The sequence below is a fragment of the Rhinopithecus roxellana genome, chromosome 2 (genome assembly GCF_007565055.1).
Source record: "Rhinopithecus roxellana isolate Shanxi Qingling chromosome 2, ASM756505v1, whole genome shotgun sequence".
Classification (NCBI taxonomy): Eukaryota; Metazoa; Chordata; class Mammalia; order Primates; family Cercopithecidae; genus Rhinopithecus; species Rhinopithecus roxellana.
The window spans coordinates 141,178,326-141,205,998 of record NC_044550.1 but is presented as its reverse complement, the minus strand read 5'-3'; the positions used below and the strand labels follow the sequence as shown (position 1 = coordinate 141,205,998).

Genomic DNA, 27,673 nt, shown 5'->3' with positions numbered 1-27,673 from the left:
GGCTACTTTTGAGTGGGTGACCAGAGGGTGAGGTTTGAGCTGAGTCCATAGTGACCTAAGGAAGCAGCCAAGCTTCCAGGCAGAGGCAACAGCGGATGCAAAGATCCCATGTGAAGAATGAAGTTGTCATGTTTGAGGAATATAAACACCAGGGTGGCTGGAGTCCAGAGAGCAATGAAAAGAGTGTGGGAGATGAAGTCTACATGATAGGCCCCAGCAAAGATACAGGACTTTAGTCTAAGTACTGGGGAAACCACTAGAGAGGTTTTGAGCAGGGGAATGGCATGATTTGACAGGGTTTTAAAAGATGTCTTTGGATGTCTGGTGGAAAGAAAAAGCAGGAACAGAAACAGAGGGAAGAGTTAGGAGGCACTGCAGTAGTCCAGATGGGATATAATGGTGCCTTGGGCTTGGGCTCAGTAATGGAGCAAACGAAGTGGTATATTCGCAATGGGTTGAATAATTTGGATGAGGGATAATGGGAAAAGAGAAATCAAAGACGACTACTAGGTTTTGGCTGCAGCAACAGTCATCACCACTTAGAGCTATAGAAGACTGGAAAAGAAACAGATTGCGGGGAGTGGAATCAAGGATTCTACTTTAGCCATGCTGAGTTTGAGATGTGTAGTTAAAAGCCAACTACAAAAGTCACAATGGCAGTTGGATAGACAACTGTGGAGCTCACTGAAGAGTTTGAAGTAATAGATTAACAATTGAGAGTTACCGGCCGGGCCTGGTGGCTCACGCTTGTAATCCCAGCAGGTTGGGAGGCCGAGGCAGGTGGATCACCTAGGGTTGGGAGTTCGAGACCAGCCTGACCAACATGGAGAAACCCCGTCTCTACTAAAAATACAAAAGTAGCTGGGTGTGGTGCCACATGCTTGTAATCCCAGCTATTCAGGAGGCTGAGGCAGGAGAATTGCTTGAACCTGGGATGTGGAAGTTGCGGTGAGCCGAGATCGTGCCACTGCATTCCAGCTTGGGCAACAAGAGTGAAACTCTGTCTCAAAAACAAAACAAAACAAAAAACCACAATTGAGAGTTGTTACCATTAATCAGGTGGTAGTTAACACTGTAAGACTGGATGAGTTCATCTGAAAGCGTGTCCAGAAGAGAAATGTAGGAGGCCAAGTTTTCAGGGGGCATAAAAATCAGAATTGAGAAGAAGAGGTAGAAGCAAAGGAGACTGGGTAGAAACTACTAGAAAGTTATTTCCTACTAGAAAGGAAAAAAAGGCAGGTGTCGTTCTCCAAAAGCCAAAAGAGAGTGTTTCAAGATAGAAGAAACATTCTCTTGCCACAGTACGACAAAAGCTACTGAGAAATTGAGTAAGAAAGGTACAAAGAAGGGACCACCATATCTCACAAGCTCTAGGTGGCTGGTGACATGATAAGAGCAATTTCAGTGAAATGATGAGGTCAGAAGTCTAGCTGGTAAACCAAAGAAAAGGCAAGGGAGTGCAGGTGAAGGTAGCCACTATAACTCTTGAAGGAAAAAACAAACAAAAAAAAAAACAAATTGGGCCAGTAACTGAAGGGAGCTGGAATAGGATGTGGGGTCAGTGGAGGGTGATATGGGAGATATCCGAATATATATATATATATTTTTTTTTTTTTTTTTTGAGATGGAGTTTCACTCTTGTTGCCTAGGCTGGAGTGCAATGGTGCGATCTCAGCTCACTACAACCTCTGCCTCCCAGGTACAAACGATTCTCCTGCCTCAGTCTCCTGAGTAGCTGGGATTACAGTCATGCGCCACTACACCTGGCTAATTTTTGTATTTTTAGTAGAGATGGGGTTTCTCCATGTTGGTCAGGCTGATCTTGAACTCCTGACCTCAGGTGATCCACCTGCCTCAGCCTCCCAAAGTGCCGGGATTACAGACATGAGCCACCGTGCCCAGCCTCGAATATACTTTTTAGAAAGCTGAGCAGAATCAGATTAGGAATTTCACTTCTATGTTATTTTTCATATCATTCCTTAGGAACCAAGCACGTAAGCATCAATAGGACAGAGAACTAGGATCTGTCTGACTTTCTCTTCCACTGGAGACCAACAGACTATTAAAACTCTTTTGGGTTTTGAGGGGAAAGGAATCAGAAGACATCAGCATGGACTCAGCAAAAACAAGCTACTTCCTAATTACGCTATGGGTAAGATGCTTCTTGAGTTTTCATAATGACAATTGCGCTAGCCTCCTAACTGGTTTCCCTCATCTGTCTCTCTTCCCTCTCTTCTATCCTTCACTCTAAATTCTCCAAATAAATTCAACCATTTCACTTCCCTGACCAGTGCCTCTAATAGCAACTCTCTTAGTCTGTTTATGCTGCTATAACAAAATACCCGAGACTGGGTAATTTATAAAGAACAGAAATTTATTTCTCACAGTTCTGGAAGCTGGGAGGTCCAATATCAAGGCTCAGGTAGGAACGGTGTCTGGTAGAGTCGAGTCTTTCCTCCCAAGATGGAGCCTTGTTGCTGCATCCTCACATAGTAGGAGAAGGAAGGAGGGCTTAATATGTTTCATGAAGCCTCTTTTATAGGGTCAAAATAGCATTCACAAAGGAGGAGCCCACATGACCTAATCATCTATTAAAGACCCTACCTCTTAATACTATAACTTTGGTCATTAAGTTTCAACACATAAATATTGGAGAAGACACATTCAGACCACAGGAGCAACTTTCTTTCTCAGGGGATTGCCCAACTCCTTCAGCAAGGCATACAAAGCCCTGTAAAATCCAGCCTTAGCCCCTCCTTCCTATCTCATCTCTGACCACACAACTTGTAAAACTCTAACCCAGCAGGCCCAGCTACAGTGGGCATCTCATCATTCCCCATCCTGCTATGGCATGGCACATGCTATATTTTCTACCTACAGCATACATTCAATCCTCACCCAATCCATTGGCCTGGGAAACTGCCAGTAGGCCTTTAAAACCCACTTGAACGTCCCATGGAAAATACATTACATTTACTCTGAGTCCTTTCAGAAGATACATCTATGATGAACAGCTAGATATTACGGGGAACAATTTCCCTTCAACATAAAATGAATTTAGGAGCGACTTTAGTTGTCTGAAACAGAGAGGGGAGCATTGTCAGGCAGGATGTTCCTTATACTGCAAAGTGTGGAAATAGAGAATGACTTGCGAAGGTCCTGAGACAAGATCCGTCCATGTCCACTGTTCAGTGTAACCTATTTAATTATTAGCTGGTTACTATTCTTACAAAGAGCCAAAAATCTCTCTACAAATTTCTACTGTTCCTAGTTCTGCCCTCTGGAGCAACTCATAGTTTGTCTCTTGCTTTTTGTACACGAAGCTTTTCAAACAACTGCAGGCATTTATTACACTCCTCCTCCTCCTATTCTCCCCAATTTTTTCTTCCTGACTTACAGCTGTTTGCTAACTCCTAAAAATATGGCATTCTGAACTTACATTTGGCATATAAAACACCATGATAGTTCTTGAGGGCACAATCATGTGTGTTTGGCTTTGTACCGCAGCCCACAGCAAAGCACATGAGCAACACATTGGTAGTATTCCAACAAATGAATGAGTATCAAACCTGCAAAATTTCAAATACCTACATTACCTGATCTTAAGAAATGACAACTTTCAATACATGGTCAGAATGAAAGCGTCCAGGAAAGGTTCCCTGCAGGATGGGCAGCCACCAAATCACTCTTCAGATGCACATCAGCAACCACACTCAAGTCCACCTCTTTCCTTGGGGTCCTGCATCAGGCTTCTCCCCCAAATATCAACCCCAATCCAGTGTCTTCTGAAGTTCTCCCAGTGCCAGGCCAGCCCTGCACTGCACCTTCTGTGGTTGTGGGTTGAGGCTGACAGGCCACAGTGAGTAGGGTGGATGCCTGAGCCTCCAAAGGGAGGAAAGGTATTCAGAAGAGAGAAAAGCGAGAAACAAGAGATTTAGCTACTTCAGTATATCCTAAAATGGTGACCCACATGGCTCTGATCCACTGCAATATATTTCTAGACTTAAAAACAGGCTGTAGTTTAAAATGTGACTTTTATGGAAGAACTCTGAGCAAAATTCTATCATTAACAAATGAGAGGCAGCAAAAAAAAAAAAAAAAAAAAAAAAAAAAAAAAAAAAAAGTAGGGGGGAGAACCGATGGTCATTCTGTGATGAATATTCCTACTACTTCCAGAAATACTTTCTAGGAAGCTAGTCTAGCCCATGATCGACTGGAAGAGAGAGAATGCAAGCTGCATACACAGTTTAAAATTATCTAGTAGGCACATTTTATTTTTAAAAATTATATTTAAAATTTTTTTAATTTTTCAATGTTGTGGGTGCATAGTAGGTACATATATTTATGTGGCACATGAGATATTTTGATACAGGCATACAATGTGTAACAATGACATCAGGATAAATGGGGTATCCATCACCTCAAGCATTTATCTTTTGTGTTACAAACAATCCAATCACACTCTTTTGTTTTGAAATGTACAAATAATTATTATTGACTATAGTCACCCCGTTGTATCAAATACTAAACCCTATTTATTCTTCTAACTATTTTTTTGTACCATTAACCATCTCCCCTCACTCCCCAACCCCCACTCCCCTTCCCAGTCTCTGGTAACCATCTTTCTACTCCTATCTCCGTGAGTTCAATTGTTTTAATTTTTAGCTCCCATAAATAAGTGAGAACACACAAAGTTTATCTTTCTGTTAGTAGGCATATTTTTAAAAGGTAAAAATGAAATAAGTAAAATTAATGTTAGTCATGTAATTTAATCCAATATACCCAAAATATTATTTCAACATGTAATCGTTATAAAAAACAATTGAGATTTTTACATATTTTTTCAAATGAAGTCTTTAAAATCCACTGTGTTTTTAAACTTAGAGCACATCTCATTTCAGATGGGTCACATTTCAAGTGCTCAGTAGCTGCAAGTGACTACTGATTACTGTACGGGACAGTAAAGGTCTAAGCTATAAATAAATCTCCCTAAGATGCAAGTCAACTTTAGGAGCAAGACACTTGTAAGGAGCAAGACATCCCTATTCTTAGGGATGGATTTATTTTAAAAAATAATTATCAAACTCAAAGCCTTTGGTAAAAAATGCAAAGCTATACAAAGGCATGTGTGTAAAACAATAAAAAGACTTTAAAAAAGTATCTAAGCATCTATCACAAGGTGGATGCTTCTGGAGCCTACAGACTCATTTTTCCAAGTCAAAAATAAATTAGGTAATCAATCCGGTGTTAGGAACCCAAACCTTCCAACAAATACTTCGGAGTTCATGCAGTCCTGGACATTCTTTTTATAGATGAAAAAGAATTCCTGCCAGCCCTTGCACCCAGCAACCGACTTCTGTCTAGTGTGACAGACGGTCAAGTGCTGATTAGCTGACATGGATACACTGTTACGGGCAACCCTGCACTGAGTCATAGCTGCCACATGGCACCCCAAATGAAACTTTACATAATAAATCAGGATGGGATTAAAGGCGCCCAGTGCAAATTTAATATAGGTAAGAAGTCCTCCAAAACAGACCTAACAAGACCCCCTCTGAATGATTACCTGTGTAGCAAAAGAGACAAATGTTTGAAATTTAGAAATTGCGACCAAATGTAGAAGGGGGAAGAGGTGAGAATATTTGAAAAATAATAGTATGTTCTTCAGAATAATCACCCCCAGAAACAAAATGCTCTAGCTCAGTGCTGTAATCTTGGATCTTCACTCTAGCAAAGAAAGAAAGTAATGAGCCGGCAAATATAACAGCCAAGAAAGAGATGCAATTGAAGCCAGGCTCTATTGAAAATCCTGAAATAATGGTGCATCTATAAGTGGCTAACTTAAAATTCCAAGCAGATGGTGAATTATTAAAACAAATTAGTAATGGGTAAAATACAAACTGATACAAAGTGACACCCAAAAATAAAGTTTCAAACATTTTTTACATTTAAGTAATAAAACTCAGCCAAGGCAACAATGGCTTTTGATACAGGGGATGGACTCCTGCTAATGACAGGAAAACAGCTTCAGACTGCCGTCTTGTTTAATATGCGAGGTAATATGAAGCCCAGAGAGGCTGGGTGAGGTGGCACTAGGTCCCATGCCGTTACTCGGAAAGGCAATGTGCTTACAGGGCCTCATGCAAGAATACACTGGTTCCTTACAGGAAATTTCAAAAGGAAACATTTATTGGTTTAAAATCAAATCTGCAAGGAGTCAAGTAGTCTTAAAATTAGTGGTAAGGGAGCCCACACGGTTCAGTCTCAGATATGTGTCACCTTCAAGAAATGCAGTTTTGTTGCCAAGAATCATAGAAAAGAAAACCCGTTTTGTCAAAGGACATTAAAGGGAATCCAAATACATTTTCTCCAGCGACGTTTAATAAAGTCGACTTCTACATGTCGTTTCCCACGCAGCTGCTCTGTTTCACTCTCCCCCGCTCCACCCAGGCCCCAGGCTCCTGTATCGCACTGTTCCCCCTCAAACTTAGCCTCTCTCCCAGTGAGAAATAAGACTTCCCCTTTGGGAGAGGGAGGAACCAGGTTAGCAATTACCAGATTCTTTTAGCAGAATGGAAAAGGGGAAGCCTGCGAGCATTTTCACATTAATGACATCTGTCCCATCACAGTTGTTAAACACCCACGCCATGTTCCCAGTGGACACCAAATCCAGAGGATCAGAATCTTATTAGAGTCGGGAACAGTGCTTGAAGAGCTGTGACATATTTCAAGTGTGATAAGAAATGCCAGTTAAAAAACATTTGGCGTGGCCAGGCACAAGTGTGTCACGTCTGTAATCCCAACATTTCGGGAGGCTGAAGCGGGCGGATCACTTGAGATCAGGAGTTCGAGACCAACCTGGCCAACATAATGAAACCCCATCTCTACTAAAAATACAAAAATTAGCCGGGAGTGGTGGCGGGCGCCTGTAATCCCAGCTACTCAGGAGGCTGAAACAGGAGAATCTCTTGAACCCGGTAGGCGGAGGTTGCAGTGAGCTGAGATCGCACCACTGCACTCCAGCCTGGGCGACAGAGAGAGACTCTAAAAAAAAAAAAGGCACTTACACCAAAAGTACTTCCATGTACACTGTCTCTAACTTGACCTGGGTCCGGCACACACTCTGCCCACTGCCCTCGGCCCTCGACTACACACCAGCCTGCATTTCTCCACCTATTACCATCTCAAAAACCCCCGCCATTTCCCACTCAAAATCCCCTCTTTCCTTTGACTGATGTAAAACAGCACCATTTAATGTCAGAAGCCCCAGCCCAACACTTCTGCTACCTGCTCCTCAGTGCTGGAAAGTCCCTCTAAAGGAAGCAGAGCTTTTTCCTCCATGGATAAAGAAAAGGATGAAAATGCAATTACTCTTATGAATGATCTAAAGTGACAATCAGTATGAGGGGCAGATCAGGTTTTCTTCCGAATAGAGATTTTTTAGAAGAGGCAAGGCTGAAGAACCGGAGAGAAGAAGAATCCCGAGATGATTTTCTTAGACTTGAGAATGTTGCTAGGTCTGAATCTGGGCAGACTCCTGATTTCTTTGGGATGTGATGAGGTAAAGATCTAGTCAGGGTCACTCATGCAACCATCAGTTTCCAGACTGGATACATTCGTTTACTTACTATGGACTCAAAGGCCACACTACATTTTAACCCAGGACCTTATGCCACTGTGTTCACACATTCTGAGGGATGCTCACGGGTGTTAGGAGAAAATATAACCTATGGTGTCATACGTTTGGGGAAAGTTAGTGTAAACAAGGTTAAACAGCCTATCTTGCTATAGGAATCTTCAGAGTTTTTAATGCACTAACGTACAACTCAAGAGGAAAATAGAAAATAGTGTTTCCCTAGGAGAGCAGTTCTCCGAGTGCAGTATACATAACTCAGTGAACCAATATTTTCCAAATTGTCGATGCATGATGGTACAGAATCATAGCTGCTGAAAATATTTATTAAAGTGCTAGACAAGCCAGGCGCAGTGGCTCATGCCTATAATCCCAGCACTTTGGGAGGCTGAGGCGGGTGGATTATCTGAGGTTAGGAGTTTGAGACCAACCTGGCCCACATGGTGAAACCCCGGTTCCACTAAAAATATAAAACAGCCAGGTATGTGGTGCATGCCTGTAATCCCAGCTACTTGAGAGGCTGAGGCAGGAGAATCGCTTGAACCGGGGAGGCGGAGGTTGCCGTGAGCCAAGATTTTGCCATTGCACTCCAGCCTGGGCAACAAAGAAAACTCCGTCTAAAAAAAAAAATAAAAATAAAAGCTCGACAGATCAATGGATTTTAATATAACAAAGTGCAAAAAATACTTTGATATGGTTTCAGATTTCAATTACAGCTAACCTTTAAAAAACTACCACTTGTCGAGTTGTAGCATTAAAGAAAAAGAGCCACAATTTTCTAAAAAGGCTGTGGATATAGTTCTCCATTTTCCTACTATGTAGCAGTGTGAGGCCAAATTTTCTTCATATGCTCAATTAAAATGATCCATAACAACAGAATGAATAGAGAATCAGCTATGAGAACCCAGTTATTTTCTATGAATACAGACATTAAGGAGATGGGAAAAAAATGTAAAACTCTTATTACTAAATATTTTTTGGAAGACATAGTTATTCACAAAATATCTATGTTAACATGTAGATGTTTATTACTTTCATTTTTTAACAAATTAATATCTTTACAATATCTGAGTTTTAATTTCTAACAGAGTACGTATTAGTAGATATAACCCAAATAAACTGATGGTCTTTCGGATCCTTAACAACTTTGAAGAGTGAAACGAAATCCTTAGAACAAAATGTTTGAGATGCTGTCTTATTGCATTTGATCATGGAAGCTTTTCCATGTGAAACAGCTTAAGTATACAAGGCGTCTTCAAACAGTTCATGAAAAATGCATATTATTTAAAAACCCTGCATGGATTTCCTTTTTTTTTTTTTTGCAACAAATAAACTTGTACTAACTTGTTGTAGCATGTCTGAACAGGATCTAGGTTGAGGCTCTAAGAAGGAGAAGACATCAGTTTGAAAAGACCCCATATCAGAGAAACATGAATCCTGTTAAAATTGAAGCAAGAAGAAACATCAAACTTATGGTGAAGTTTGGGTGGAAGAATGGCGAAATCACTGATGTTTTACAAAAGTTTGTAGGCACAATGCCCAAAGAAATCAGCAGTTTACAAAAGGATAACTCATTTTAAGAAAGGACGAGGCCAGGCGCAGTGGTTCATGCCTATAATCCCAGCACTTTGGGAGGTCAAGGCAGGTAGATTACTTGAGGTTAGGAGTTTGACACCAGCCTGGCCAACATGGTGAAACCCCATCTCTACTAAAAGTATAAAAATTAGCTGGGCATGATAGTGTGTACCTGTAATCCCAGCTACTTGGGAGGCTGAGGCAAGAGAATCGCTTGAGCCCAGGAGGCAGAGGTTGCGGTGAGCTGAGATCGCACCACTGCACTCCAGCCCGGGCAACAGAACAAGACTGAGTCTCAAGAAAAAAGAAAAGAAAAAAAAAGAAGAAGGGATGCGACAACATTGAAGAGGCAGCCTACAGCAGCAGACTATCCAGATAATTTTTTGAGGAAAATATTCCTCTTGTTCATGCCCTCACTGAATACGACCAACAATTAATAAAACAAACCAATAGCCAATATCACAGACATCTCTGCTGGTTCAGCTTACACAATCCTGGCTGAAAAATTAACACTGAGCAAACTTTTTACTAGATGGTGCCAAAACCATTGCTCCCAGATCAGCTGCCAGTGAGAGCAGAGATTTCAAGGGAAATTTTTAACTGGTGGGATCAAGATCCTGAAGCATTTCCTCAAAGAACTGTAACAGGTGATGAAACATGGTTTTACTAGCACAATCCTAAAGATCAAGCCAAATTCAAGCAATGGCTACCAAGGGCAGAAGTGGTCCAGTCAAAGCAAAAGTGGACTGGTCAAGGGCAAATGGTAGCAAACAAAATAGACATTTTGTTTGTTGACTTTCTGGAGGGCCAAAGAATGATAACATCTGTTTATCAAGAGAATGTTCTGAGAAAGTTAGCCAAAGCTTTAGCAGAAAAAGGCCTGGGAAAGCTTCACCAGAGTCCTTCTCCACCATGACAATGTTCCTGCTCATTCCTCTCATCAAACAGGAGCAATTCTGCAAGAGTTTCCATGAAAAATCATGAGGCATCCACCTTACAGGCCTAATTTGACTCCTGACTTCTTTTTGCTTCTCAATTTTAAAACATCTTTAAAGAGCACCATTTTTTCTTCAGTTAATAATGTAAAAAAGACTGCATAAACATGGTTAAATTCCCAGGACCCTCAGTTCTTTGGAGATGGACTCAATGGCTGTTAACATTGCTTACAAAAGTGTCTTGAACTTGATAAAGTGTATATTGAGAAATAAAGCTCATGTGTATATATGTTTTTTACTTTTTAATTCCATTTTTCCACAACATGTTTTGAAGTTTCCTCATATTCTATGGAACATACAATAGAAAACACAATCTCATGGCATGCTTATACAATTATTCCTTCACATGCCTCTTCTCCCGAGACATTACCAGTGAATTAATTAGATGCTGATCAAAGGGTTTCCTCGCAGACTGTAGTTTTGTGTTTATGACGCTGGCAGTAAATGCATATGTCTTCTCTGGCAAATGCAGTTGGTGCTGACCTCATTTCTTTAGAAAAGGCCTTAACCTGGAGAATTATTTCACCTAGCAAATGTTATAAGTAGTCAAGAGAATGCGCCTACAGCAGATAATCCTTAGCTATGAGATACAGTGACAGTGGTGCTCCAAGAACAGAAAATCTACCATGCTGTTAGCATCATGGCCAGTGTGATTTACTGTTCTGTTTCCAACAACCAAATCACTGATTGAGGTACATACCTATACTACAAATTATTCTTTTATAAAATGAACAGAGTACTGACAATTTGTGTTTGCAAAAATGGTATGCAAGCCAAAAATAACTTAAGAACTAATTCGTATTCCAACCATGGCTTTTTAGAATATAGAGTAAGTCCAATTCTCTCCTTGGGGAAAGACTGGAAGTCCCAATTACAGAATTTGGTTATAAATCTCTTTCTCTTGTCGGGCATCCGAATGACTGGCCAGAAGCCTGTTCTCAGATGGCTATAAAAGATTTTGGGAAAAAGTCAAATATGTAAAGTGCTGAACAATGATTCCATGCAAAAACTCCCCAAGGAAACTCAGTCCAAATACTACTATATAGAGCTGGACTGCGGTACAGGCTGTTCAGTCCTCTCATTTTCATTCTGGAATTTGTCCAAATAATAGGAGCCATTAAGTTATACATGTCGTTTTTAAAATGTTCCTCAAAGATGACCAGAATCTCATCTTTGAAAGCTGAAGATACTCATCTAGGTATCCTGTTTCTTTTTACCTAAGACGTGAAATGAAATTAGCATATAATCTGCCTCTAGTAAAATTTTCTTGAATGACAATGTTTTTATGGCTATAAATGCTTACTAAGTTTCAGGTCCAGTGCTACCTCATTTAGTTTTTCCAGCAACTCTACTGGATAAATACTGTAATTATTCCCATTTAACAGATAAGAAAACAGACTCAATTGCCTGAGGCCACCCAGTTTATGGGTGCAGAGTAGGATTAGAATACAGGAAGTCAGCCCCTCTGAATCACCAAGCCTAATGCTGTCACGCCCACTTGAGATGGATGCATGGACAGTAACATGAAATGATTTATAGTATGAGAGTTTGATTCTGTGAGCAAAATGGTGGCTTTGAGCTCCATATTTGCCTTTATTTCACAAAGCCTTCTCTACACTTTGGGTGTGTGTTAGGCTCTCTTCTCAGTCCTTCTGTTATGTTCTATACATGAATCACGTGGTCCTATTCCCCACGAATGCTCCTGCTTTCCTACAAGCCTCTGCTAATATCATCTCCAACAGCACCTGCAACAGCAATTCTGAATGACTAGAAGAACCAACAAATGAACAAGCAAAAGGGCATCTACTTGGTACCAAGAACATTAATTTCTAAATAAGTTTCTTACACCCTAGGGAGTATATAAAATAACGTAATGGAGTGCAGAGAGAAAACTTCAGCATTTCTATTCAGATTTTAAACTTGAAAATATGAGAACCTTTCAAGGCTTCACTGACAGTTGACATGTGAATTGACACTTGCATCTTCACCCTGTACATGTGGCAGAAAGCTTGAGTCGTATGTGACTTGCCTTGCTTGGCACCCAAAACAACGGTGAGACTCCACAGTCCATGGGGTTAGCCGTGGAGCCCTGAACTCAACTGAGAAAGTGGCTATTTGCATTGTATTTTCAACTTTATCTCAGCTAATTCTCATAAAATGGACAAGCATCTTCAAATGAGTCCTGCCCAGAACTACAACGAATGCTAGTAACAATGCAAGCACAAATGAACAAGAAAAGAGCAGAGCTTTTACCATGTCTCATATTTTTTTCAACCACATCATGGGCTAATAATAAGCTAATCAGATTTGACCCGAGGTTTGTGAAAGAGAAAAATACAAAGAACCCCTAACAGCATCAAAACTTAGACACACATCCACCGTTCTCATCAATGACCTTTGCCTAAGTGAACATTATGCCTTGGGAAACTGGCCAGTAGCATTTTTACACAGTTTACGAATAACTGTATTTTTCTTTTCTTTGTTTTTTTTTGAGACAGCATCTCGCTCTGTCGCCCAGACTGGAGTGCAGGGGCAGCGATCTCGGCTCACTGCAAGCTCCGCCTCCCGGGTTCACACCATTCTCCTGCCTCAGCCTCCCGAGTAGCTGGGACTACAGGCGCCCGCCACCACTCCCGGCTAAGTTTTTGTATTTTCAGTAGAGATGGGGTTTCACCGTGTTAGCCAGGATGGTCTCGATCACCTGACCTCGTGATCCGCCCATACCTCGGCCTCCCAAGGTACTGGGATTACAGGTGTGAGCCATTGCGCCCGGCAAATAACTATATTTTTCGTAATAGGATTGCAAATGTGGAGATTTAGAACTTTGCCACTCAAAGTGCAACCTGCAAAAGGCAGCATGAGCACCTCTTGGCAGCTTGTTACAGATGCAGTCTTGGGGTCCACCCAGACCCACTGAATCAAGATTCACATTCTAACAAGATCCCCAGGTGACTCACGAGCACATTTCAGTTTGAGAAGCACAGCTTTAGAACATTTGTCTGGAATAATGTACATCTTAACACTTCTGCTCTTAATTAGTAGTTTTAGAATGATTTCTCTTGAATTTTTGAACTCAAAAACTGACAATTTCTCATATCTGTTTTCAAATGTGCTTCAAAACTATAAACTAGCACCATAAACAAAAAATTCAGCTAAGTAATCAATTTATAACTGCAGCACTAATCCCTTATTCATTTCAGCATACTTACAATAAATTTCCTGACCCCCATACAATTAAAAACCAGCCAGCCACACCTTAGTCTTTTGGATCTCCATCTCACTTACTTTTGTTTGATCGTCGGCTTTGAACACATGGCAGATACTCTGCCGACGGACGGTGTCTTCCTTAATCAGACAAGCAAAGTAACTTGGGTCATGACTATTGTGAATCAGTTTGTGAACATGCTGAGGCTTGCACTCAAAGATGCTGGAACAGATCAGGGGGTCCCACTGTTGACTTCTCCCTGGCTCAGGTTCACATCTCAGTCCAGAGGGAGAAACGCAAAGTCGGACTTGCTTGGTTACAGGTTCCTTTCTGGAGGACTGCCTGCTGAGTCTTCGCACCTCGGCCACAACCCAGGGCAGCATGGGCATGGTGGTCAGGGAATGCACAGGCAGGGAGCCCACCAGCTGCAGGCCAAAGTCCACCGAGACCTCGTTAGGAAGCGGATGTTTCCTTGCCGTGAATGTTATTGGTTCCATCTTGGGAAGGGTCTGGGAACTCAGCAAAACAGTTACCACTGTTTTTCTGTTTTAGATCAAGCAATCGATTTTACACACTTCATATGCAGAAACCTGGGGGAGGAAACCGGAGGCATTAGAATTTAATGAAGTCATAGCAATAGCTACCTTCAAAGGGCTATTATTTCAGAACTCAAAAGCCTGAAACCCAAATGTAATAAGAGGTTCAAATAAGCTCCTCTGCCTAGAAAGAGCTTTCTCAAAATTGTATTCCATATAAAACCTGGTCACGGCATAACTGTCACACTCATTACAAGTAACAAAGAGTCCACTGGGAAACTATTATGAAACATAAGCCTCCTAAAGCCAACAAAGGCCCCCATGATAGAAGATGACACAGTGCTACTCTGAGAGCATTAAACCTCATTGTATTATTTAACATATATTTCAATAAATTTTTAAAAGATAGTCAAATTCAGTATAAGTGACTTCCCCAAAAAATAACGCTTATGGGAAGAAATAGATGCTATCATCACCATAGTGTACTGAACCAGATCAGTTTTAAACAACTGATCTGGGACAAGTAATATCACTTACGATATTACTTACATTTTAAAAGACTCAGCCAGGTAGTCTAGAGGTTCTGAATCACAAATCCACCTTCCATTAACATGTATTCACTGCCTATTATGTTGCAAACATCGTCTTAAAGATTGTTTTATTCAATTCATGTGCTATAAGCTATCACCCCAACACCTGGCTTCTTCTCATCAATAGATATCAATGTTAGGCCAGGTGCAGTGGCTCACACCTGTAATCCTAGCACTCTGGGAGGCCAAGATAGGTGGATCACCTGAGGTCAGGAGTTTCAGACCAGCCTGGCCAACATGGTGAAAACCCATCTCTACAAAAAATACAAAAATTAGCCTGGTGTGGTGGTAGGTGCCTGTAATCCCAGCTACTCAGGAGGCTGAGGCATGAGAATTGTTTGAACCTGGGAGGCAGAGGCTGCAGCAAGCCGAGATTGTTCCACTGCACTCCAGCCTGGGTAACAGAGTGAGACTCTCCAAAAAAAAAAAAAAAAAAAAAAAAAAAAACTGCTTCTACCAAACCCAAACCCAAACTCCCTCAACTACATTTCTCTGTGTTCTTTCTTTCTTTCTTTCTTTTTGAGACAGGGTCTCGCTCTATTGCCCAGGCTGGAGTGCAGTGGCACGATCGTGGCTCACTGCAACCTCCACCTCCTGGGTTCAAGCAATTCTCCTGTCTCAGCCTCCCAAATAGCTGGGATTACAGGCATGCACCACCATACCTGGTTAATTTTTGTATTTTTAGTAGAGACAGGGTTTCACCATGTTGGTCAGGCTGGTCTTGAACTTCTGGCCTCAAGTGATCCGCCCACCTTGGCCTCCCAAAGTGCTGGGATTATAGGCATGAGCCACAGTGCCCAGCCCTTCTCTATTTTCAACAACCACGTTTGATGTATCCTAACGCCTTCTTGTCCCATTGGATGACAAAACCCTTTTGTTCAAAGCTGAGCTGTCTGTGGGATCTCAAGCCCTATTCTTTACTCACTTGCTCCCTGGATCTTTAGTCTCTCCTATATCCACTCCCTTCCCCTGCACCTGCCTCACTCCCCTAGCATATGGACAAATGCTAAGGTGACACTCCACGAAGGCAGGCACTGCATCTGTCTGATTCACTGCTATCTCCCTTGTGTCTGCCATAGTGCCTGACTCAAAGAAGGGATTCAATAAGTATTTTAAAAGAATAACTGAGGTCTCTCCAATAAAAAAAAAAAAAAAGATATTTCTTTTGATTTCAAACTTCCCTTGGCCATGGCTCTTTCTCTTCCTTCCCTCCAAGGTAAGGTCTACACTTACTGTCTCCACTTCCTATTGACCATCCATTCCTGGTTTGTAAGGCCTGGTTTGCACTAGGGATCCACTGAAATTCTGTTAAGGTTGCCCAGGTCCTCAAAGTTGTAAAATTTAAAGGGGGCTATTTAGTCCCTGACTGCCGTTCACGCTGATGAATTTCTCAATCTTGGCCACACCTTCCTTCTTGAAACTCTTCTCGTTCTCATCTTACCTTTCTGGTTGTTTCTTTTCACATACTTCAAAGGCTTTTTTTCTTCCTATGTTTGACTTCATCCTCTCCCCTCATTCTACCTGCTGTTTTGGACAATCTCACCTAATCTTTTGGTGTCAAGCACCACATTCTGATCATCCTGCTGCTGCTGATCAGTGTGTGACTTCTACCACACACTTTGCGTATGTTGTCTCCTTTAACCTTCATAACAGCCTTATCCACTAGAGCCCACTATTATGAACTAGGAAACTGAAGCCTGGAGAGCTTGAGTCACTTATCACAGAGGATGGGGGGCAATTTGCACTTGACTCTAAAGCCCATCCCCTTGACTGCTGCACAAGAATGCATCTACCACATACACCCTAATGGTGCCCAAGTGTTCTGCTCCCACGGAAGCCTCTTCCTGAGTTCCAGATGCATACAGGCCATTACATATTTCTATCTGGATAGCCTATAGGCTCCTAGGTGTCAATTTAGTTATTTTTAAAGCTAACTCAGTCTCATCTCCCTCCTTCCCAGAATTTTTTTCCCCTCCTATACGCTGTATCTAGATGAATAGCATCACTATTCACTGAACTGCCAAGGGGTCATTCAGATTCCTTCTTCATCCTATTGCTACCTCTGACTCCACCTCCACTCTTTCTTTTTTCTCCTAGAGAAAAGGTGCCCCATCCTTCAATCCACCCATCACATATTTCCTGGAGTAACTTAATCAACACAAGATTTATCATATCACTGCCAAAAATTCTCTAATAACTCCCCACATACAATTCTCAGGAATCTGGCTCTGTCTATATCTCCAACTTTATATTCTCCCCTAAAATGATCTCCTTGGTGCACCTTTTGGCTCTGAAGATAGAGAACTAGTTATGGTTCCCCATATAAAATGTGATTTCTCATGCCTCTGAGCCATGGAACATACTGTTCCTCTCTCCTCAGAATGTAATCCCTGCCACAAACTGCAGAGGGTCTGAGATTTTACCTTACTTGCAAACTAACATGTTAGCCTGCCACAAGTTAGCCTGCTGGTAGAAAACATGAGACTCCTGGGCTGGAGACGAAGGACAATTTATTACTCAGAGCAGTCACAGTAGCCAGACCATCAGCATTTGTGTTGGTTCCCTGACACCCAATTCCCAGAGGTCAGGTGACATCTGTATCATGGTGGGTTACAGGAAAGGAAGCTGAGTTTAGGGAGCCAGAATATTTTACAGTGGGAAGTACAGGAAGCAAGCCTGTCTGCCCTTTGCTCCAGGGAAGACTCTATTTCTGTCTTTCATGACTGTTTGCTGTAGAAACATGATGGAAAAGGTAGTTTCAAACACAGGCACTCAATGCCCTGCTCACAAGATGTGGTAGAAACAGGAAGGACCCATGGAGAGTCATCTCCCAACAGTCCCCATCCTTGTCTTCTATTTCCAACTGGTACTTAAGTCCTACTTCAAGCAACTACCACCTCTTTTCTCCAAGGTGTTTTAGGGCATGCATCAGCAGGCTTTTCTGAACTTTCTACCCAATCACCATATTCAAGAGTTTGAATAGGTGTCCCTCAGGAAGACCATAAGCTTCTTGAACTCTTAAGGTTTGGGGTTTCCAAAATCAGTATTCAAATTTTAAACCTTTTCTGAACTGGAACTGAAATCTATTCTTTTTACTCTATGTTTTTCTGTATAATATACATGCACAATGCTAAGAGCAAATTTTTAAATATAATTTGAACATAATTCATAGCTAATTTTCTTTTCAAATGTTCAAGAAATAAAAAATAAAGCAATACTTTATTTACAGCTCAGGCATTTCATGAAATTAAAGTCCCTGACTATACTTTAAAGCACAGCTTCTCCTAATAATGAAAACGGACTTGAAGTTCATATAATCCCATAAATAATGATCTCTCTTTCTCTTTATTCTCTCTCTCACTTACAGGTGAAAAAGACATTAAATGTCTGGATCAACTGCTACTCCTGTAACAGAATCTGTTTCATGTTCTAACTGCTGACAGCTGCTAATCCCAAAACATGTTTAAAGAAGCACTAGAATTATTACAAAGGATAAATCTGAGCTCTATCAATTATTTTAGATGAAGCAGTTATTAATATAGTGGCAACAAGCATAGCAGAATTACGTTCAATTTCCTTCTTATTGATGTACATAGTACAAAAAAAACTCAGTCACTTAAATCAGTTGATAATAATCAGTCATCAAATGAGTCCTGCCATTTCACTGATGAAACTATTTGAATGCCTAAAGTTTTTGCTTTTCAACCAGCTGTAGCATGTTCTTAGCTTCTCTGTAAAAAGTAGATTAGACCTTAGCACTGTTCATAAACTATCAAATAATAGGTTCTACCTCCAACATAGCCATAATTATTTATAAGCAATTCAGATTCTGCTAATATAAGATTCCGGGTAACTTAGATCCCGTGAGTTTCTACATTACTTGTCAATAAAAAGTTCCAGGCCGGGCACGGTGGCTCAAGCCTGTAATCCCAGCACTTTGGGAGGCCGAGACGGGCGGATCACGAGGTCAGGAGATCCAGACCATCCTGGCTAACACAGTGAAACCCCGTCTCTACTACAAAAATACAAAAAACTAGCCGGGCGTGGTGGTGGGCGCCTGTAGTCCCAGCTACTCGGGAGGCTCAGGGAGGAGAATGGCGTAAACCCGGGAGGCGGAGCTTGCAGTGAGCTGAGACCCGGCCACTGCACTCCAGCCTGGGCTACAGAGTGAGACTCCGTCTCAAAAAAAAAAAAAAAAAGTTCCATAACAGAGATAAACTATGTAAATAATATTAGGGATTTGGTGCAAAAGTAACTGCAATTTTTGCCATTAAAAGGAATGGCAAAAACTGTAATTACTTCTGCACCAGTTTAATACTAACAAACCATTCGATTATTTTTTAAAGCCATCTCAATCCACATTATTTGCACTCAACCTCTGACCATTCTTTAAGCCTCAGATAGAACCTCCTATTCCAAGGAGAACTCTTATGTTTCATACCCTCAGCAAGAAATACTGTGATTCCAATGAGCTTCTAGTGATGTTCTTGTTAGTAGAGTTGTCTATATACATGCCCTATCCCTCTACAGAGAACCTTTGTATTCTGCACAACTCCTACCTAGCACAGTCTTTAAACATAGTAGTTACCCAAGACACAAAGATGGCCTTTATTAGAACAGTTTCAATAATCTTGTTAATGTGTCCTGCTACGCTACATACCTCTGGCAGCATACACTTAGAATCATAAAATTTTAAAGTTAACAAGGTCCTTTTTAAGCCATTTAGAAATTTCCCTAATATTTGAAATGAGGCAACTGGATTCTGGAAAAGTTAAGTGGCTTGTCCAAATTTAGTGACAGAATGGGGACAATCCAAGTCCCTGACTCCCATCCAAGTGCTGCAGAGAACCCCAACTTCCTCATGGAAACACTTTCAAGTGTAAAGTTGAAAAAGCAAGTTGCTCAGCTTCTCCAAATCTTGTTTATTCTTACAAGAGAATGGAACAAGATCATCCCCAAGTTTTCTTCCATCTCTCAAATCTGGCAAATCTTATTTTCATAATGTACAATACCAAATGTCCCCAGTATTGTGTGGGGATAGAAAGCTGCTCCCATCTTCCCTTCAAGAACAAAAATGTGGGGGAGGTACATGAAGAAAGGATGGGAATTATTGATCAGGAAGTGAGAGAAGCAAGGGTAGGTATTAGTAAGCTGCTTATTGGGAACCCCCTTTCTTCCTACCCCACCCCCAATCCTTCACCGCAAACCACAGAGAGCAGGATGGGGACTTTCCAGTAACTAACAATACAACAGCCTCTGCAGTTTCAGCCCGCACCTTCTCAGAATGCTGGTGGCAGTGGGGAGGGAGAGAAGAAAGGATGAATGGAGGGGTGTTATGGCCTCTAGCTCTAGGCCAGATTAGGAACCGGCAAATATTGATTAGCTGTTGGGGACGCCAGAATGGACAGAAAGTCCCCAGGCGGCTATTCACATTGCTCTGTGAATCAATAGTTTAATTTCTCTGTTCTTTATGCCAGATGGAGTGGGCAGGCACCTGAACAGAATTATACTGCAACCTGAAGTAGTCTAATCACACGCAGTAGGCTCACTGGCTGGCTACACTCTTCATCCACTTCCTCCACAGGATTCCACCCCAATGGGAGCAGCGTGTTCCTCACCCAGGAATCCCACAGGGAGCAACAACCCTTGGAGCAGAGGCTGTCTCACCATTGCATGGAGCTCCTGAAACCGGTGGTTCTAAATGTTTTCATCATCAAGGATGCTTTAGTACTGGGGTGTGTCTCTCTAATTTGACCTGTAAAGTAATGATGCTTTTGAATGACTTCTTTCTCATATAAATTATTGTTATTGTTTGAGACAGAATCTCACTCTGTCACCCAGGCTGTAGTGCAGTGGCACAATCTCAGCTCACTGCATCCTCCGCCCCCCCGGGGTTCAAACAATTCTCCTGCCTCAGCCTCCCTAGTAGCTGGGATTACAGGTGTGCGCTACCATGCCTGGCTAATTTTTGTATTTTTGGTAGAGGGGTTTCGTCATGTTGGCCAGGCTGGTCTCCAACTCCTGACATCAAGTGATCTGCCAGCCTCGGCCTCCCAAAGTGCTGGGATTACAGGCACGAGTCATATAAATTAGAGCCAACTCGAGGCTAGTCCTTTAGAATTCTCTTCATTGCACAGGAAAAAGGGTGGGAAATGGGGGAGGGTCCCAGCTGGCCCTCAGAGATAATGTATAACCCTCCCACCTGCAGGGTTCCTTTAAGTTATTCTGCTAAAAGTAAAAAGAATAGTTATCAGCACATTATCATCGTGTGTTTATTAACTGATTTAACTTACAAAACGTTGGACAATAAGGAATATTATCATTGAATAGTGGCACAGAGAAGTGAGGTCACCTGCCCAAGGCCATACTATAAGAAGTGGCAGAGTTGGGATTTGAACCCAGGCCCTTTGGCTCCAAAGTTTGTTTGCTCTTAACCTCTTTGCTAGAGTAATATCTGACCACCTACCACTTCATGGACATTTTATATTCATGATCTTCTGTATGTTCACAACGCTGAGAAGTAGGTTTTGTCATCCTCATTTTACCAAAGGGTTCCCTCACTAATAAATTGTGAAGGTGGGATTTGAATCCATATCTGTCTTATCCACATACTTCTGTTGTTTCCCATAGATGATATCCAAAGATCCCATAGATCTTTAGATGGGAATAACCCTCAAATATCTTTCTAGTGGATTAGCCAGGTTGTTCTATCTAAATTTTGCTTGGCCTCAGCAATCCAAACCTAACATCAAAATTATACTCTAAAGGTATAAAATAAACAAACATAATAATAGCAATAAATAATATTGAGTGCTCACTGTGTACCAGGCACTGTTTTCTAAGCACTTTGCTTATATAAATTCACTAATTCTGACAACGAACCCATAGGGCTTACCTAATTCAGAAGTTTAGATTTGCTGATTATATAAAATGTGCTGTTAAATAAATGCATTGTCTTTTTCAGAGAAAAATAGCTGTTGCTCATCTCAAAGGAGACAGGCACACTCAAAATTAAATGCCTCTTTGTTGGTGCTAAAATGTATTTCCTATATTCTGCACAGTTTCATAGAAACCCACATATCAAGAGTTTTTCAGTTGGCCCAAATATGACAAATATTTTTCTAAACATCTGAAATCTGAAAAGGGACACATTGCCCCTGCATCTAAGACCTCATCAAATGGAACTTTTGGCTTAGAAATGTCAAAAACCTGCCAGGTGCCGTGGCTTACATCTGTAATGCCAGCACTTTGGGAGGCCAAGGCGGTGGATCACGAGGTCGGCAGTTCAAGACCAGCCTGGCCAAGATGGTGAAACCCTGCCTCTACTAAAAATACAAAAATCAACCGGCTATGGTAGAGCATGCCTGTAGTCCCAGCTACTCAGAAGGCTGAGGCAGAGAATCACTTCAATCTGGGAGGCGAAGCTTGCAGTGAGCCGAGATCGTGCCACTACACTCCAGCCTGAGCAACAGAGCAAGACTCCATTTCAAAAAAAAAAAAAAAAGTCAAAAATCTTGAAGTTCATATGAAAACCTTCATGTCTTTTGTGAAGAATCTGGTTTAAAGATCTTTTTTATTGGAATATGGGGTTGGAAAGGAAGAAAAGTCAGTGAAGGAAATTGTAAGGTAACGGTTCTAACTGAAAACCTAAATCCTTTGTCATCACTACAGGGATACAAACCCCAACACTGCTCTGCTGCTGAATGGACTCAATGGCACAATCATGTTTCACAGCAACCTCCGCCTCCCGGCTTCAAGCGATTCTCCTGCTTCAGCCTCCCAAATAGCTGGGACTACAGGCACATGCCACCATGCCAGGCTAGTTTTTGTATACCTATATTTTTGTAGAGACAATTTTGCCATGTTGGCCAGGCTGGTCTCAAACTCCTGACCTCAAGTGATCCACCTGCCTTGGACTCCCAAAGTGCTGGGATTATACGCATGAGCCACCATGCCTGGCCATGGACTCAGTCATTTTAATGAGCAGATTTTACTTCTTAAGTTTAATGACCAGGAGATGAAACCTGCTGAGAAATATATAAAATATTGAAACTAACGTGATCATTAAACTTGAGACTTGAGAAGGGCAGCACGGTAGACCAGAAACGGGCAAAACAAATGATCCTGAGGCACTCACACATACACAGGAAGTCCCCAAATGGGCTGTGATACATTTTCAGTTCTCTGGGCATCTGAAAAGAGTGAAAACTGGGGACCTACAGAGAAATGCTGTGGAGAGAGTAGGAAGGGCTTCCGGGAGCTGCCATTCTGTCAGATCAAATTAAAAGCATGCTGAAAGACACAATCCTCTTGAGCCCCTTGCTCTCCTCCCTACCACCTACTCTGCCAGAAAGCTGGTGGCCAACAAAGCAGGCAGCTGTGGTGGGCACCAAGACAACTGAAGATGCTGCTGTGAACACAGAAGAGGTAACAGCCATGCTTCTTGGTTCAGGCTCCACACTGCTTGCCAGTGGTACATCCTAGAAGATCCTAGAAGATCTGGAGCACAAAGGAGCCACCCACCCACATCTGGCTCTGCACAGGGGTACATCTCATTGTGATTGCAGCCTTCCTTGTCAGAACTGCCTTCTAGGTAAGTGGGGGACAGGGATTATTACCAGCTGGATAATGAGGAAGAAGGGGCAAGCTCTATTGCTTCAGAGTTGCACATTTCCTCCTAATACCCACTAGTGTTTTGACAAACTATGCCTTATGGGACACCAGGTCAACACTGCGTGACTGCCACCCAACCAGAAATGCTGTCATGGTGAAAAGGGGAAGTCCCAGCACTCTCAGTGGGGTAGATAACAATAGACTATGACAAGGAGACTCGTTTGCAACATTTTCCTTTGAAAACATAATGTAATAATTCATAACTACACCAGTGATTTTTTTTTCCTATTCTCCTGGTTTGCAAATGACTGGACAAATCCACATGAAATAAATGGTTTTAATTATCACCTGATGATTTTATTTCCTGCTTTGAACCACTTAGTCCCTTCCATGTCTCCTTGCACTCAATACTGTTAGAATACTCTATTTGTGTTCACTTCAGAAAATATCCCCTAAACTCTTCTTTTTTAAGAGATGGGATCTCACTTTGTCACCCAGGCTCCATTGAGGTGGCACAGTCATAGCTCACTACAGCCTTGAACTCCTGGGCTCACGTGATCCTCCTGGCTTAGCCTCCCAAGTAGCTGGGACTACGGTTGGGTGCCACAACCCCTAGCTCATTTAAAACAATTTTGTATCTTTTAATAATAAAAAATTCAAGTTTTTTCTATAAGTAAACTTTATATATGATAGTACTAATTATCGTTAGCATTTTTAATAAAAATAGATGTTTAGTTAAAAAGAAAGGATGAGTAATACTCTAGCAATATGTTATATCTGTATGACACCTGGACATTGAGAGGTTAATTTTTATTACAAATTTATAGACATGTCTACTAATAGTTTTGGGTAAATTCAAGCTACTAAACAATTTACTAAAGACCATATTGAGCAATTCTTATGTCATTTATATTTTATTTATGAACAGGAATATAAAAAATGAAAGACCTCCAATGGCACATAAAAGTAATGCTGGTACGAAACTAAATGTCAGGCAAAAGGCATGAAAATGTAAGAGCCACAAAAACATTAAATATAAAACATTTAACAGAACTTTTATATAACTGACACCATTGAAAAGTCATTTATTATAATACTGTATGCAAAATTTTTAGAATTCACCTAATCTTTAATTTAAAATGTCAATTATTACTTTATCAACATGAATTTTAGCTTCTTTTTCCATTTCATTTTTTTGTTTCTGTAATGCATCCTCTATTTTTAAATTTATATATGTTTTCCTCCCTTCAGCCTTTCTCATTATTTCATTTTTACCTTTCTATTCTTAATAATTTCACTGTTGATATCTAAGGCATCTATTTTAAAATAATAAAATAACTGACCATAAAAAGTTCAAAAATAAATAAAACAATTTTGTAGAGATGGGGTCTCAATATCTTTCTTGAACTCATGGGCTCAAACGATCCTCCTGCCTCAGCCTCCCAAAGTGTGGGGATTACAGGTGTAAGACACTGCTCCTGGCCTAAACATTTTGTGTGATACCTTTTAACTCACAGCTGTGGCTACTATTCAGTAGTGCATGTTATGTCAATGGTTACTTATAGATAAATCTGGAGAGAAAGCACTTGTGGGGTCTTATTTTTCTATAACATGCCAGAAAAAAATAACAGGAAACAGGCAGACTATGAGACTATGATAGCATCCAATTTCAAATCGTTTTAAAACACCTGTTTACAAAAGCAGTTAAACCTTTACTAGGCAAACTCTTTCATACCATGTCCTTAATCCTTAAGACAGCTCCCAGGAAGTTGATGATGACGCACACTTCTTTCCCGACCAAGAGAAGCCATCTCAACTCTAGAAAAAGGTGCCGAACTCACCTGTTCAGGTATTCCTAACCCACAGGAGTGACAGAACACGAAGAGTCAGAAATATAAAAAGTCGTTCTGCAAGGTGGATTCTCAGCCTCTGGGAGCAGCTCTCCTTTCTTTCTTCCACCCCAACCCCTCCCACACACAGCTGACTTCCAAAACACAACAGAAACCAGAGGTGGCCATTCTCCAACTCCTACCAATCCCAGTTCACATCTAGGGAAGAAATTTCTGCCCTCCTAACCAAGGGTTTTGGACCAGGGCCTCTGCATTCAGCTTAGGTCCAGTGCAAAAAGTTGAGAAGTTTGAACTTGTACAGATAGCTGAGTTTCTTGGGTGTGACCTATTTAAACCAGGTCATTTTAAAATGCTCTTTCAAAGTCTGGTTTTATTAATAAATGAAATCATCCCATCATAAAGGAAACAATGAGAAATCTATGAAGTGAAAACATATCCATTAATATGGGGCACCCTGAAAATTAAACTGTTTGGTGGAAGGAACAACCATCACTTTCAATTTAGTTTTAAAGCAACTTCTAGAGAATAAGCTATGTTAAGTAAAATCAAAACAGGAAAAGTCACATCTAGGTGGATTTCAAACAAAATGATACCTCTTTGAAAAAAAAACAAAAACAAAACCTAATGCCTGGTGAAGTTTGAGGGGGTCTCATAATCACAGAGCCGTCAGGAAGCGGCTAGAAACAATTAAGAAGAGTTTCAAAATGACTGGTACAGGATGTGCCCATAGAAAGAAATGTTGCGCGCACTGGTGGAGCTGCCAAAGTTACAACTGCAAAGTACCCTGAACTTTTAAAGGGTGGCTTGGGGTCATTCTGACCACACTCTTCCCAATGTGGTCGCCTTGCAAACACGCTAGCCCTGGAGATATTTGGCGGGAGGGGGGAGGGGAGAGATGCGCGGACCAGTGAGCGGGTGGGGGTGGGGGAAGAAGCCGGCGGAGCTCTCGGGTCGCTAGCAACATCAAGGTTTCGCTTTCGCCCAAGGGCGGGGGGGGCGGTATGGGGGGCAACGAGATGGCAATGAACTTCCTCCCCCGAGACACCCCGCTGGCGAGGCCAGCAGGAGCCTCCGTGGGCGGCCAGATGCCTTTCCCTCCGCGGCCAGGCGGGGCAGGGGCGTGCTGGGGGCGGGGGCGGCCGCGATGCCCCAAGAGAAGCCGGCGGGATGGCCAGGTCGAAGCCCTGGAAGGCGCTTACCTGTGCCGCGCCGCGCTCAGAGCCCGGGGCCAGGCCGGGACGCGCAGGTGCTTGGGGGCATCCTGGGGACGGCCTGGGCGGGCGGGGCGTCCATCGTGCCGGGCTGGCTGCGCTCTTCCCGCCGCTGGGGGCCGGGGAGGGGGCTCCCCTCGGCTCTGCGCCCGTCTCTTCTCCACCCGGCTGAGGACACAGCGGGTCCCGCGGCGGCGGCAGCAACAGGCACCGGCGGACTGTGGCGGCACCAGGAGCAGCAGCCGAAGAGGAGGAGGAGGAGGAAGAGGAGGAGAGGAGGAGGAGGTGTCTGCGCGCGGCTCTCGTTTCCCCCTCCCAGCCTGGGCGAGCGCGCGGGAGGCGAGGAGAGGACAGGAGCCGGGATGTCCCCACTCGGTCCCCGGGGAGCTGCGAGGGGGACTCGGTGTCCTCCTCCTCCCCACTGCGTCGTGTGACTGTGCCCGGGCAGCACGGCCCGGACGGACGAGTCACACGCGAGCAACAGCTGCTGCACTGCGGGTCCGCCGCGGCCTCCCTCCCCTCTTTGCCACCCCCCCGCCCCCAAGCCCGCGGGCCATCCTCAGCCAGTGTCTGTAGGGGAAATGGGGGGAGGTACTTGGGCCGCCGCCCCATCCAGCCCCCTGCGCAGGATCTGGGCACAGCGTTTCCCTGGGGAGACGGGGGCGCGGGGCCCCGCGCGTGATGCAGGCCCTCGTGGCGGGATGTGCAGTCGCACACCCTGTCCTTGGCGGCCTATTTATAGCAGGTGGCACTGCCCGCTGCTCGCTCGGCCTGAGTGGCTCTCAGCAGGTGGCACTGCCTGCCCGCTCTCCGCGCTCCTGAAGGAGCCTCGCTTCATCTGCACCCTCCCCTTCTCCCTCCGAAACGGACGTGGTGGAAATTGCACACAACATGGGAGGCGGAGGCCGGGGGACGACCAAGCCACCTGGTTCTCCCCCGCCTTACCCCTCACCCCTTCCTTGGATGATGGCAGGGGATGAATTGAGGCACGGATGTCCTATGGGGAGCAGGCATGCAAGGCAGGATCAGGGACTCTGGGAAACAGCGAAGGCGAAGTGCCCTCCCGGGATTAAAACACCAGGAAACTCCATTTCTAACCAATTGCGGGAGTGACGCAGAGCCTGGATTAGGCGCTTTTTCCTGCCCCGCGCGCGCGGCACACGCGCAGGAACACACGCACACCCCAGTGTGCATGTCCCGATCAGGTTTGGGGACGTTCCCAGGGGTGTTGTAGAGTGCAAGGAAAGACGCGGAGGAGATGTGAAAAGGGGGACAGAGCTCGCTCCCTAGGACTAGGGGATGGCAGTGTGCAAGAAACAGGCAAAGCTCACAGATCCCTATCCCACCAGGCACATAGGCGCAACGTCACTCGCAGGGTGGGGAGAGGGATCTGAGAAAAGTAAGAAGCATCACATCCTCTCTACAGAAGAGTCCGCAGGGAGGGGAAAGCCGGGTGCTCAGAGGA

At 43.0% G+C, this 27,673-nt stretch overlaps 1 protein-coding gene across 1 annotated transcript in view; it reads right to left on the bottom strand.

Moving 5' to 3' along the window:
* TBC1D1 (TBC1 domain family member 1) overlaps window positions 1–26,330 on the bottom strand; it is a 243,683-nt gene extending 217,353 nt beyond the window's left edge. The window contains 2 exon segments of the mRNA XM_010365815.2: window positions 13,489–13,998; window positions 26,197–26,330. Of these exon segments, the coding sequence (XP_010364117.2) occupies window positions 13,489–13,905 (417 nt within the window). The 5' untranslated portion in view covers window positions 13,906–13,998; window positions 26,197–26,330.
* Window positions 26,331–27,673: the final 1,343 nt, after the last annotated feature.